At 37.1% G+C, this 12,772-nt stretch overlaps 1 protein-coding gene across 3 annotated transcripts in view; it reads left to right on the top strand.

The window, feature by feature from the left end:
- LOC128695078 (G protein-coupled receptor 137Ba-like) overlaps nt 1-12,772 on the top strand; it is a 164,218-nt gene that overhangs the window by 113,520 nt on the left and 37,926 nt on the right. For 2 of the 3 annotated variants that reach the window (XM_070091433.1, XM_053785470.2), the window contains exon 10: nt 8,394-8,622. In XM_070091433.1, coding sequence (XP_069947534.1) covers nt 8,394-8,568 — 175 coding nt within the window. In that variant the 3' untranslated portion in view covers nt 8,569-8,622. Of the gene's footprint in view, nt 1-8,393; nt 10,917-12,772 lie in introns of those variants that run through there. The other variant, XM_070091434.1, reaches the window with a different exon arrangement.

A 12,772-nucleotide genomic window follows, 5' to 3' on the forward strand; every position in this document is an offset into this window, starting at 1 on the left:
TGGTGATAATCTGTATTGTAGTTCATCCACATCAGTAATATCACCATCACTCTTCTTATCCGCTTCTAAAAATGTGACTACCACGAAGCTCAGAATAAAAGATATAAAAGTCTGTGACACGATAGTTTGATAAAACTGAGGGTCACTTGGGTATAAGGCAGACTCTGGCTTTGGGAAATGTAGTTCTACCTGCAAATTTGCAGACTTCCTTATGGGTGAATTTTGATTATCTAATTTTACTGATTGGCAGCCAGCACATAGATTTAATTATCCAAGGATTTCTGGCTGAATGTCTTTCCTATACATATTAATATTAACATGAAAAAAACATTGCAAAGAGATGGGGCTCTGAAACACAAAATTACCTCTAGTATGAAATAAATTTGTTATGCAGACTTAGTTTTGTATAATTTTTGGTTTCTCCATTTGCTGGGCAGAATATTGCTCTTGTAGGGAATGATGTCTTGTTGGGCATGTGTATGTTTATGTGGATACTGTTGCTTGAGTACACAACATAGAGGGCTAATAAGTCTTAGGCTTGTATTTTAAATACTAAAGTTGTAATTTTATGTGTAGGATTGCTGGGTGGATATGTTGATAGATTTTATAAAATGGTGTGTATGTGCAGTAGTACAGGTCCACCATCACAAATCCGGCAATCACACATCCTGTTCCGTCAGTTATTCAGCACTAATTTCAGCTAGCATAATTTCAAATTTCCAGGGTTGCCACACTAACCTGCTGGCACTGTTTGGTGGCACTACTTGCTGCACAAGTCATTCTAATTTTTTTTCTCTATTTATTGTTATAAACTGCTTACTTTTAGCCCTAGCCATGGTTCCAACGAATAAAAGAAATGTTTCTCATACATTGTCCATTAAAGATAAGGTGGCTTTGAAGCCACTGTCGGCTGCCATGAGCTCAGTCTCATGATGCAGGAGAATATGCTTATTATTACGCTAATATCAACACTATGGCTTATTTGCCTATCACAATTGATCTAATATGACATAATAAACAATATAAATAACATAAAAACATGTTAAATACTGCAGAATGAATAATATTTGGCATTATACCAAGCAGTTCGACAGAGGTATGAAGAGGATAAAGGGATCAAGTACCATTCTCCTATCCCTGTCTAGGGGCTTATATTAGAGAAAACGGAGTACGTATAGCATGGCTAACTGTGATATACACTTGTACTGCACCATAAAACTGAAGCAAAAAAAGCTATTTTCTCTACGTAGATTATCACACACAGCAGCATATGTGTAGAGAACCTAGGATAACCCAAAAAAATCAGACAAAGTGGCTTATTTCTAGTATCTGGCCTGGTAGCCATACATGATTTTTGATAAATATTTGATTCCCAGTCAGGGTAGAAACATTGGGTGTGTTTCTTTACACCTGTTGTCTATGTTTACCCATCAGGAAATGGGTACCTGGGTGTTAGTGGACTGGTGTGGGTCTTATCCTGGGACACTGACCTAATTTGCCTGAAATGCTTAGTATAACAAGGGGCTTTCTATGTAGTAGTATGTCACTGATGTCAGCTAGGCCTGTATACCATATACATGTACGTGTAGTAAATGAAGATATTATTATTATTATAATTATTATTTTTTCTCTCTCAGTTGTTTGTTGGGCTATCTTACTGAAACTTGGGCAATGTATGATGGAAAGATGCTTCTTAACAAGAAAACAGACCATAAATAACGGAGTTTACTTCTCAGCCATTAGTGGCCCCATAGCGGCATATATCTGTATGGTTTTTATGGTTGCATTCTCGTTATTACAGAAATAGATATGATTTTGATTGCTTTCACGACGAAAAGTACCTTGAAATTGCACTCAAGGTAGTGGAAATGTTCAATTCTTTAGCAATGTTCAAGAGTAAACAAATGATGTCACTGTCTAATACGTGTGCACCTCCCAGTCCAAATTCCAATGTGCAGTCAAGAATGGGGTGATATTTATACAATTATTACAGTAATGCAGTAGTCTGCATAACAGTAAATCTTCTATTTTTTGTGTGAATAAAAATTCCAAATGGTAAGTAAGAGTAATATAAGAGGGGCCTGGAGCCATGACTAATAAACAGAGAAAATGTTACTTTAGTGCCAGGAATGTCTGCATTGTTTATCCTGGACCCTATTTTGAAATAGGCATCTGTTGAAATTCGTGTGAAATTGGCCAAATTGCCAATTTCTGACCACTTTATTGGGTAGTTGAAATAGGTGAAAGGGCGGTTTCTTGTACTTAATCAACAGAATAGAAGTAAATAAATAAGTTTATTCAGGTATACACAAATACAGTTACATAGATTATCATACATAGCAGTGTATGTATAGAGAACCTAGGATAACCCAAAAAAGTCAGACAAAGTGATTTATTTCCAGTATCTGGCTTGGGCTTGCCATATATGATTTTTCGTAAATATTTTTTTCTCAGTTGTTTTTTTTGGGCTACCTTATTGAAACTTGGCAGTGTATGATAGAAAGATGCTTCTTAACCCTTTCAGGGTCCAGAGGCCAAATTTCTAAGTGCGCACCAGTGTCCAAAAATTTTCAAAAAATAATTTTGTTATTTTTTCATATGAAATGGTAGAGAATCTTCTTATGAAGGTAATAAAACAAAAAGTACGAAATTTGATGGAAAATTAATGAAATTATGCTCTCGCGAATTTTGATGTGTCAGTGATATTTACGCATCGGCGATTTTGCCGACTTTGACTCCCATTTTAGGCCAATTACCTTATCCCAGTCAATTAAATTCTTAGCTATTTCACTAGTATTACTTCTATTCTATCGATTGAGCACAAGAAAGTGCCAACTCAGCTGTTTCAACTACAAAATAAAGTGATTGGAAATTGGTAATTTGGCCAGTTTAGTGCAAAGTTCAAAATATTCCAATTTCAAAATAGGATCCAGAATAAATAGTGCAGGCATTCCTGGCACTAAACTAACATTTCCTCTGTTCATTAGTTATGTTTTCAGGCCTTACAAATGAATTCTATTTTGATTTTTAATTCACATAATGAATTTTTATTCAAACCAAAAAATAGAAGATTTACTGTCATGCAATATTGTAATAATTGTATAAATAATATCAGCACATTTGTGAATGTATATTAGACCCACCAGCTGGCATGTATTAGACGTGTGAGGTCATTTGTTTACTCTTGAACATCGGCAAGAATTTAACATTTCTGTCCTCTGTAATGGAAAACATCATGCTGTTTCTGCTATTTGTCCTGAAAGAAAAAAGGAAATGCAGAAAATTCTTGACGCCAAGAAACTATCCACTTCTAAGAAGACCACTCCCCAGGCACCACCAACCATGTCCCAAGCTTCCTTCCCAGCTCTGCCTGGATCAAGTGGGACTCCTCAGGTCTCTACCAATGGTTCCAATGTTTGGAATTCTGCCCCTCTTGGAGCACCCCAATCTAACCCTCACTTACAACAGACAAAACAACAAGGTTCAGTCGCATCTCATATGTCTCAGGTATCCACAGACGGGGATATAACGAGAGCACAACTAATGTACTTGTTGGCCAAAGACATAGCAGGTGGTGACATTCAACTCTGCTCTCAGGTTTTAAATGATCTGTTAATGGATAATGGGATCACTCCCATCACTATCCCTGAAAATGTGAAGGCTATTATGACCCAGCCTTCTCATAACAAGAAGTATGTACCATACTCTACATCTAAAAATAAGCCTAAGTCATCCCTGGCCCAGGGATCGCCCTCCTCACAAACCCAGGTTGTCAACTCCTCTCAACCCGATAAGTCAACACCTGAACATAACAATGCCCCAGAAAGTGGTGCCTACTCTCTCGCTATTGTAGCTGATCCTGTTGAACAGGAACTTTCCCAAGGTAACTCACCTTGCCTATCTAATATTCCCTTGGAGCCTACACAGTCTCCCATTAACTCTCACGAGCCTCTGCTTCCTGAAACTGAGAATAGCACAACTCAGTTTTATGATGATGACTCTAACGACTCTAACGATTCTAATGAGTCTGTTAATATTACTACCTGTAGTGAAGATGATGGCATTTTTAATACACAAGCATCCATGCAAAAGTTCCCTCCTCCCCTTGACGAGTCCAGCAGGGATAGTGTAGATACAACACATGACATTAGTTGCAGGCATTCAGAACGCAGTGTACGAGCGAAGAAAAAGAAATAATGGGGATTACAATTTTCCAACTTAATGTTCAACATTTCTTTAATAACCGTTACCTTCTTGAGGTTGAACTACATAACTACAATCCCGATGTTATACATGTACTTTTGAACGAGACAGCTGCAAGAGTTGATCAACATATTAAATTACGTGGATACTGTACTGTGGAGAAATCGAGAGGACCCTTTAGTGGTGTAGCCATCTTGGTTAAATTAGGATATACATTTAAAAATACATATTCATATTGATGAAGATAACATTCTTGCAATAGAACTAACAACGTCGCATGGACAACTAGTGATAGGAACTGGATATTTTCCCCCGAGACAGCCATATATAGAGTCAATTCCTCTACATAGGATATTAAGCAGAAATATTCCAACAATTCTAGCTGGAGATTTTAATGCTCATCACCCTGCCCTCTTTAACTGTGGAGCTGGTATTCCACTGGGTGACTTAAAAGGAAAACAACTCTTTAATATCATGACAGCTAGAAACTTGTCATTTCAAGGCCCATTCTTCAAATCGTACATTGGACCTCATCCAGGAACACCAGATATAGTACTGACAAACAGAGACTGTGACATCTTTCACTGTCGTATATCTCCTGGTGGAAATGTAGGATCTGACCATATCCCTGTTATAATACAACTACAAACTTCTCCATTTAGAATACCTGTAACTCCTAAACCCAATCTTAACACCCTAGGATTTGACCCCTTCAGGGCATATCTGGGTGAGGATGAAATTGTGTCTTTGGAAAATCTACCTTCCACTGCAATTGATGATGCAATCAGGTCCCTGCACAATCGAATAATTGAAGCTACCAATGCAACTTGCCAATTAGCTTCCACAAAGATATACCAACAATATAAACCTACTAGAGAAATTAGAGACACTTTAAGAAATTATCAAGCAGAATGTCGAAGGCATCTTCAAACGCGACAACCACCAGCAGCTACACTGCACCGATTAAGGCACGAATTAATTAACATGATTAGTCAACACAAACGAGACATATGGAAATTTCTAGTTCTTCAAGCTAATCAATATAAACGTGAACCAGCAAAATTTTGGAGTAAGATCCGACAACTTTTAGGGGGAAAGCACAAGGTTCCTAACTACCTAGTTCATACCTTCACTGATGAGGATGATGAAGATGTTGAAATTAAACTTGACGATCCACAGGACCAGGCTAATTTGATGGGTGATGTATGGGAGAAAATTCTCTCTCACAATAACAGTCGTCAATTTAATAATAATCATTATCAGTTAGTAAATGAATGGAGAGATGAGAACTTGGATGATCTACAACCACTACCTACCATCGATACTTCAACTCTTGAAGATACCCACCCGCTTACTAGACCTATTACATTACTAGAGATAAGTCAGGTTATTGGAAGAATGAGAAATAGAGCCCCTGGCCTCTCTGGAATAACAATGAAACAAATAAAGTACCTACCTAGAAATTGCAAACAGTCCTTGGTAAATATCTTTAATGCCATCTTGGCCTCAGGACATTTTCCAGTTGTTTTTAAGACTGCTAGGATGATCTTTCTTGCTAAGCCCAATAAAGACATCCACCAACCTGGGAACTATAGACCTATATCTTTACTTGAAGTCACTGGAAAAGTTCTTGAGAAAGTCATTTCCAACAGATTGAATTACTATATGGAGTTTAATCACTTGTTTACTGAAAAACAATTTGGCTTTAGAACACATAGAGGTACCAATCATGCAATAAATGTTATTTTTGACACTGTAGCAAGTCTAAAACAGCAGGGCAATCTTGCCTTAATTGCCACCAGAGATGTTCATAAAGCTTTTGATAGCTTATGGCATGATGGCCTTATATACAAACTCATTGACCTACCAGACCATAACTGGACTTTTCTCAGAGTAATTTATAATTTCTTAACTCAAAGAAAAATCATTCCCACCTTTCATGGCAAGTCGACAGAACCTTTTATACCGACGGCTGGTGTCCCACAAGGTTCTTGTCTCAGTCCACTTCTGTTTAACATTTATGTGAATGACCTTCCTCAACCAGAGTTTAATGACACAATTGTGACACAGTTTGCAGATGATGTTATTCATGTCGTCTCATCAACTCCAGTAACAGGAAAATACAAGTATGAGAGAGTCATAGAAAAAATGAATATTGAACTTCGTCGAACATCTAATTGGGAGAAGAAATGGAGAATTACGACTAATCCTGACAAGGTCCTTGTTAGCACGATAGGATGTTTTGCATCAACCATCGAAGATAAAGGGGGTATCTCCATCAGAGGTACACCTGTAGCCATTAGAAACCCTAACAAGATCTTGGGATATGAAATAGACAGGCTGCTCCACTCAACATCTCATGTAACTAAAAAGATCAACACAGCCAAAGCCGGTCTTAGCAGACTCTTTCGATTCAATCAAGCCCCTCAACATGTCAAAAAACATCTGTATAAAATGATAATAAGACCTATACTTGAATACCCTTGTGTCCCAATGTCATTAACAACAAAGACCAACATGCTACGGTTACAAAGGGTCCAGAATAGAGCTCTTCGCTTTATTACCGATACCAGGAGGAGAGACAGAGTTAAAATGGCAGATTTACACACACAACAAGATATTACTGCCATAAATGTACGCCTTGACACCCTAAAAAAGAAACAACTTTATACAATGCAAGAACTATACATGCCAGATAGAGAACATCCTATACAAGTGATAAATACCACCGATTACACCATCAATACTCCGCCTCACAGGACTCAAAGAATGACTCTCCCACAGAGGGTTCGTCGTTTTATTCATAAAGATGATTACCCTCGACCCATAATTTTGAGCAACTTACCTGACGAAGAAGATTGGATACCACCAGAACCCTTCTATGTATACTGAGAAAATCATCGCCCCCAATTAGGGAGACATCTTAAATAACTTTCTAATGTAAAATTATGCTATTGACTATTGTTGGACACCACCATTAAGAAGCTATTGTCACGAGCTTATAAACTGGCCAGAAAATTATTGCCTTTCTTGTCGTATAAATATCCGTTGTACAATCGCCAAAAAAAAAAAAAAAAAAAAAAAAAAAAAGCAGTTGCAACTTGTATAACTACTACCAATTCAGAGTCATGTACTTATATACCTATTATATCTATGTGACTCTGATGGGTTAGTATTATACCCCTTAAAGAATATCTTATCAATTCACATACACTTTTTAAATTACACCAAAGTGGTTGGGCCACTTACCTTTTATATCCTACCTCTCCCCCCCCCTCCAACCCTTTTCCAATATTTCCATCCTTACCCATCTTACCAAAGCTCTGGTCATTAGAACTCGAACGCTACATTGAGCTCAGTTTCAGTAATAAAACCAATAAAAATCATCTCTATTTCTGTAATATACCTTCCATTCTATCGAATGAGACCAAGAAATCACAAATACAACTATGAAAAACATACGAAATAACACTGCAAAGTTGCTGTTTTAATCGAAAATTACGGTCTCAGTTTTTTCTCTCATTATGCACTGTGCTGCAGGATTTGTTTTATGTGGTGCACACATACCACATAGATGTATTCTCTCATATCTAGGCCCAAATTTACCGCTCACAGCTTATCAGAGTGAGTTGAGCTCATGGCGTAGATCTACGGTTTGGACCCTCAACGTAAAGCCATAGATCTATGGCATGGACCCTGAAAGGGTTAACGTACACCAAAAATTAAAAAACGGATGATAAATAAGGGAGTTCACTTCTCAGCCATTAGCCGCCTCTTTGCGGTATATTTTCGTGTTTTTTTATGGTTGTATTCTCGTTTTTTTGGTCTCATTTGATAGAATGGAAGAAGTATTATAGAAACAAATATGATTTCGATTGGTTTCACGATGAAAAGTACACATACCTTGAAATTGAGCTCAAAGTGGAAATGTTCGATTTTTGCCCACGTTCGATGAACTTTCTTGTGTAAGTCAAGTTGGTTAATTTTATTAAGTGTATCCTAACCTAACCACTCTGGAATCCGGCAGACTCAGTAATCTAGCACACTACAGGTCCCAGTGATGCCAGATTTGTGATGGAGGACCTGTACTTTATTATAAAAGAAATAAATTAATAAAATATATTGTGCTGTAACATATTTAGTGTACTGTATGTGTTCCATAATACTAACCACTGTATTTCTCTGTCCAGTATATCATTTCAGCAAGCCTCAGATACATGGTTCAGTAATGTGAATGAAAATAGCATCGGAGACATTCACAACCTCACCTCTCGCAGTGGATCAAACCAAAACACAGCCCACTCTCCAGCCCACCGCTTCCTTTATCGATACCTGGGCTACCGTCCTTACCTGGAAGCTCAGTAGTGGGTTTCAGGTTTTCAGAGATATTCTTGTCATTGAAGAATGGCAATTTTACAGGTAAGATTTATTTCAAGAAACATTCCATATTTATTTGGCAAAACCCTTAACGAAAACTGAATAACTAAATAGAAATTAGTGATAAGCTTTCACGAAATTTTGTGTTGCAAATTAGGAGTTTCAGACTCGTGACTAATGTTTACAATGGATAAAGTATCAACATTGTATGAACATCATGTTAGATCAACAGAAATACCTGTACGTATTTAGTATGTAAATATTACTTGCAGTGCTTTCTGAATTAAGAAAAGTAAACAGTAAAATTTACTAATATTGCATGAAAGGAGATTAAGCTCTCCTCTATATCTTATTTATAATAGAATACAGTTTTTAATGTTACTATACCCTACCTCGGTGGGAGATGGCCGGTGTGTAAAAAAAAAAAATTCCAGATGGAAAAAATCTTTATATATACAGTGGACCCCCGCTTAACGATCACCTCCCAATGCGACCAATTATGTAAGTGTATTTATGTAAGTGCGTTTGTATGTGTATGTTTGGGGGTCTGAAATGGACTAATCTACTTCACAATATTCCTTATGGGAACAAACTCGGTCAGTACTGGCACCTGAACATACTTCTGGAATGAAAAAATATCGTTAACCGGGGGTCCACTGTATTATAATGTATTCTTTTTTATAAGTGTGACAGACATCTTTTTCATGTATTAAGCTGTATGGTATTGCCAGTATATTAGCATTAATTGTACCGTAATATACAGTTGTATCCCAAAGACTTTGATGTAAATATTCTTATATTTTTGGTTAAGTCATACGTGTGATTACATATGTGACTTAATCAAAAAGTCACACATGTACTGGTTCTGCCTCTGCCTGTATGGATTACTGTTATAGTTCTTTTATTGTATTCAGTGACGTAGCTGTATTCATATGGGCTGTACTGCACTGTATGGCAGAGGTAAAAAAATCGATGGAGAGAATAGGCAAATCTGGCCCGGCTGTATGGAACAAGAGGTGGTGTGTGTATAATAGTCTAGCTTGGTCATGACTTGAGACATTATTCTTGCTGATATGTTTAGTGAGAAATTTATTGAGTTACCTTATGTTGACTACCATGACTTGTGAATTGCTTCTGTAATGTGAAAATGCTGTTGGTTAGAGTTAGCAGAAGCACATCTTGATAGACATAGCAGTAAATTTTGTATTTCAGAAAACTAATACAGTTGTAGTTAATTAGTCCAAAATCCTATGGACTGGTATCTTTCTCTTAAAACTTGATTTTTTTAATTAAATAGTGTTTCTGAGCATGATTTATCCCACTCATTTACTAGTAAAATGCTCTGTATATATATCTACTTAGAAAGGTTGTAGAATTGTTTCTGATCAGCCTTTAATGCACTCCTTAAATACTTGTGAGTGGTAAACATGGAAGTTATACAGTAGATTTGACTATAATGTGGAAAAGAGGGGATACATTGCAGACCCTAATGATCAATGTACCCACAGTATTAGTCATCCAATATAACATACAACAGTACTATATACTATATGTATGTGAGATGTAATAGCATATGCATGCTGCAGATCATTGTGCCAAAATTGCTGATACTGTTATTCCACTGTATTGAATGATCATCATGGTTCCAAGATCTTATAAGGGCATACATAATGACAGTGTACAATACATATATGTGTTGCAGATAATGGGCAAGAGCAGGAAAAAAATCACAGATTAGCAAACTTTGAATGTGATGCTAGAAGCTACTGAGGGAGTACAACTAACATACCTACAGAACTTTTGTTAATCAACTATTTTCAACTGTTATATGTTGATGAAAAATGGGGGGCAGTAATTTCATGCATTGGGCATGGAGAAATAATATCTTATAGTAGTAAGGAAGGAGCAGGGGGTTAATAACCTCTTCTCCTGTACATATTACTTAAGTTATGAAGAGAAACTTTTGTTTTTCTTTTTGGGTCACCCTGCCTAAGTGGGATATGGCCAGTGCGTTGAAAGAAGAAGTAGTAAGGAAAAGTCTGATGTGAGTGCAGGGAAAGTGCATGAGGCAGTGGGTAGAATAAAGAAAATATCAAAGAATGGGGGGCTGACATGACAATTGCTACACATGACAAGTATGGAAGTGTTACGATTATGGCCATACCCGTTTTATTTTATAATAGGATATGCCCCTTTATTTTATAATATACATGTTAAGGCTAATATTAATGCTAATAAAGACTTAGCTGAACTATCAATTCAGAATATGCCAGAACTCGTAAGTCTCATTCCCATCCAGCATGACTTAGAAGAGCATAGACCACAAATTAACCCACAAGGCCAACAAGGCTTGTTCAGTCAACTGAAAGATTAATTCGCTAGAGTATAAATAACTCGAAAGCGACAAGCTTAAGAAAGGGAGTCGAGTATGAAAGAAAAACGACCACCAGAGAAAACTTGACATGTCTCTTATGAGAGATCAATTATTAACTGAGTGAGATATGCTCCCTTGGCTATGCAAGCCTGGACTAGAAGTAGGTTCACAGCACTTGCTCAGAGTAGGTTCACCACCCTTGCTCTGAGTAGCTTTACAGCACTCGGTTAGCGTAGGTCCTTCACACTCACTCTGACTAGCACTCTCACTTCTAGTCCGGGCTTGCATAGCCAAGGGAGCATATCTCACTCAGTTAATCACTGACCTCTCATAAGAGACATGTCAAGTTTTCTCTGGTGGTCGTTTTTCTTTCATACTCGACTCCCTTTCTTAAGCTTGTCACTTTCGAGTTATTTATACTCTAGCAAATTAATCTTTCAGTTGACTGAACAAGCCTTGTTGACCTTGTGGGTTAATTTGTGGTCTATGCTCTTCTAAGTCATGCTGGATGGGAATGAGACTAAGTCCGTCACTTACGAGTTCTGGCATACTCTGAATTGATAGTTCAGCTAAGTTTTTATTAGCATTAATATTAGCCTTAACATGTATATTGTAAAATAAGGGGGTGTATCCTATTATAAAATAAAACAGGTATGGCCATACTCGTAACAGAAAGTAAACTATCGAAGTAAAATATGTGAGGATACCAAAGGTGGAAATGAAAGAATAACAGATAAAGGGGAGAATAGTAGATTGTCAGTAAATAACAGATGGTATTTAATCCTTCAGATGTGGAGGTTATGCATTGCTAATTGCCACCTGTATAGGGAAATTTTGAGAACAAAATGTTGAAAAGAGGATATTTTTCTGAATAGAATTACAAAAAGAAAACTGTAATCAAAAGAACATTAATACTTTTATGGTGTTGAAACTTGAAAAAATGATCACTCGATAACAAAAGTGGCATAAATGCACACAGCAGCACTTATGTTTTACAGTTTATTGATGCCAAATTTTGATGTCATTTTCAATTTTTTTTTCAGTGTCTAGTACTATATACTGTTGTTTCTTATATAATATTACATAGTTGTGTTTCAAGGTGTTTTGGTACTTGACACATAAAGATATAGTGATCTTATGAGTAAGTAGTGCTGGCATTAGTGTTGCAATGGAAGTGTCTTTTCACTGGTGAAGTAAAGATTGCACTTTGACAACTGCATTAGCTAATTCTTAGCTATTTCACTGCTGGAACAAGTGTAGAAGTGTTGAAGAGGAAACTGGACAAGTATCTTCACCAGGTACCAGATCAACCAGGCTGTGATGGATATGTTTGGCAGCAGGCCTCCAGCAGCAACAACCTGGTTGACTAGGCTAGCACCAGATAAACCTGGCCCATGGTCGAGCTCCAGGAGTAGAAAGGCTCTTGAAACTCATCAAAGGTAAAGGTATATCCATTCTGTCAAGTACAAGAAACTGCCAGTTATACTATTTTAACTACCCAGTGAATACACATAATTAAAAAATAACAGCTTAAAATTAGGAGTTCCAAATAAACAATGTAGATATTCCTGGCACTAAAACAGCATTTTCTCTGTTCATTAGCCCTTTCAGGGTCCCCAGACTCTCTCCCAGACTTGTTCTCAGGGTCGCCCAAATTTAAAAAAAAAAAAATGAAGTGTTAAGTTTGCACTTGACACTGAAGGGTATGTTGTTTACATAACAGAAATAATAAGGGACCCAGAATACTACCTTGGGGAACTCCACATGCTATTGGCAGGGGTTCTTATTCCGTCTTGTTGATTTTGACAATTCGTTTCC

This window comes from Cherax quadricarinatus, chromosome 35, assembly GCF_038502225.1.
Source record: "Cherax quadricarinatus isolate ZL_2023a chromosome 35, ASM3850222v1, whole genome shotgun sequence".
Classification (NCBI taxonomy): Eukaryota; Metazoa; Arthropoda; class Malacostraca; order Decapoda; family Parastacidae; genus Cherax; species Cherax quadricarinatus.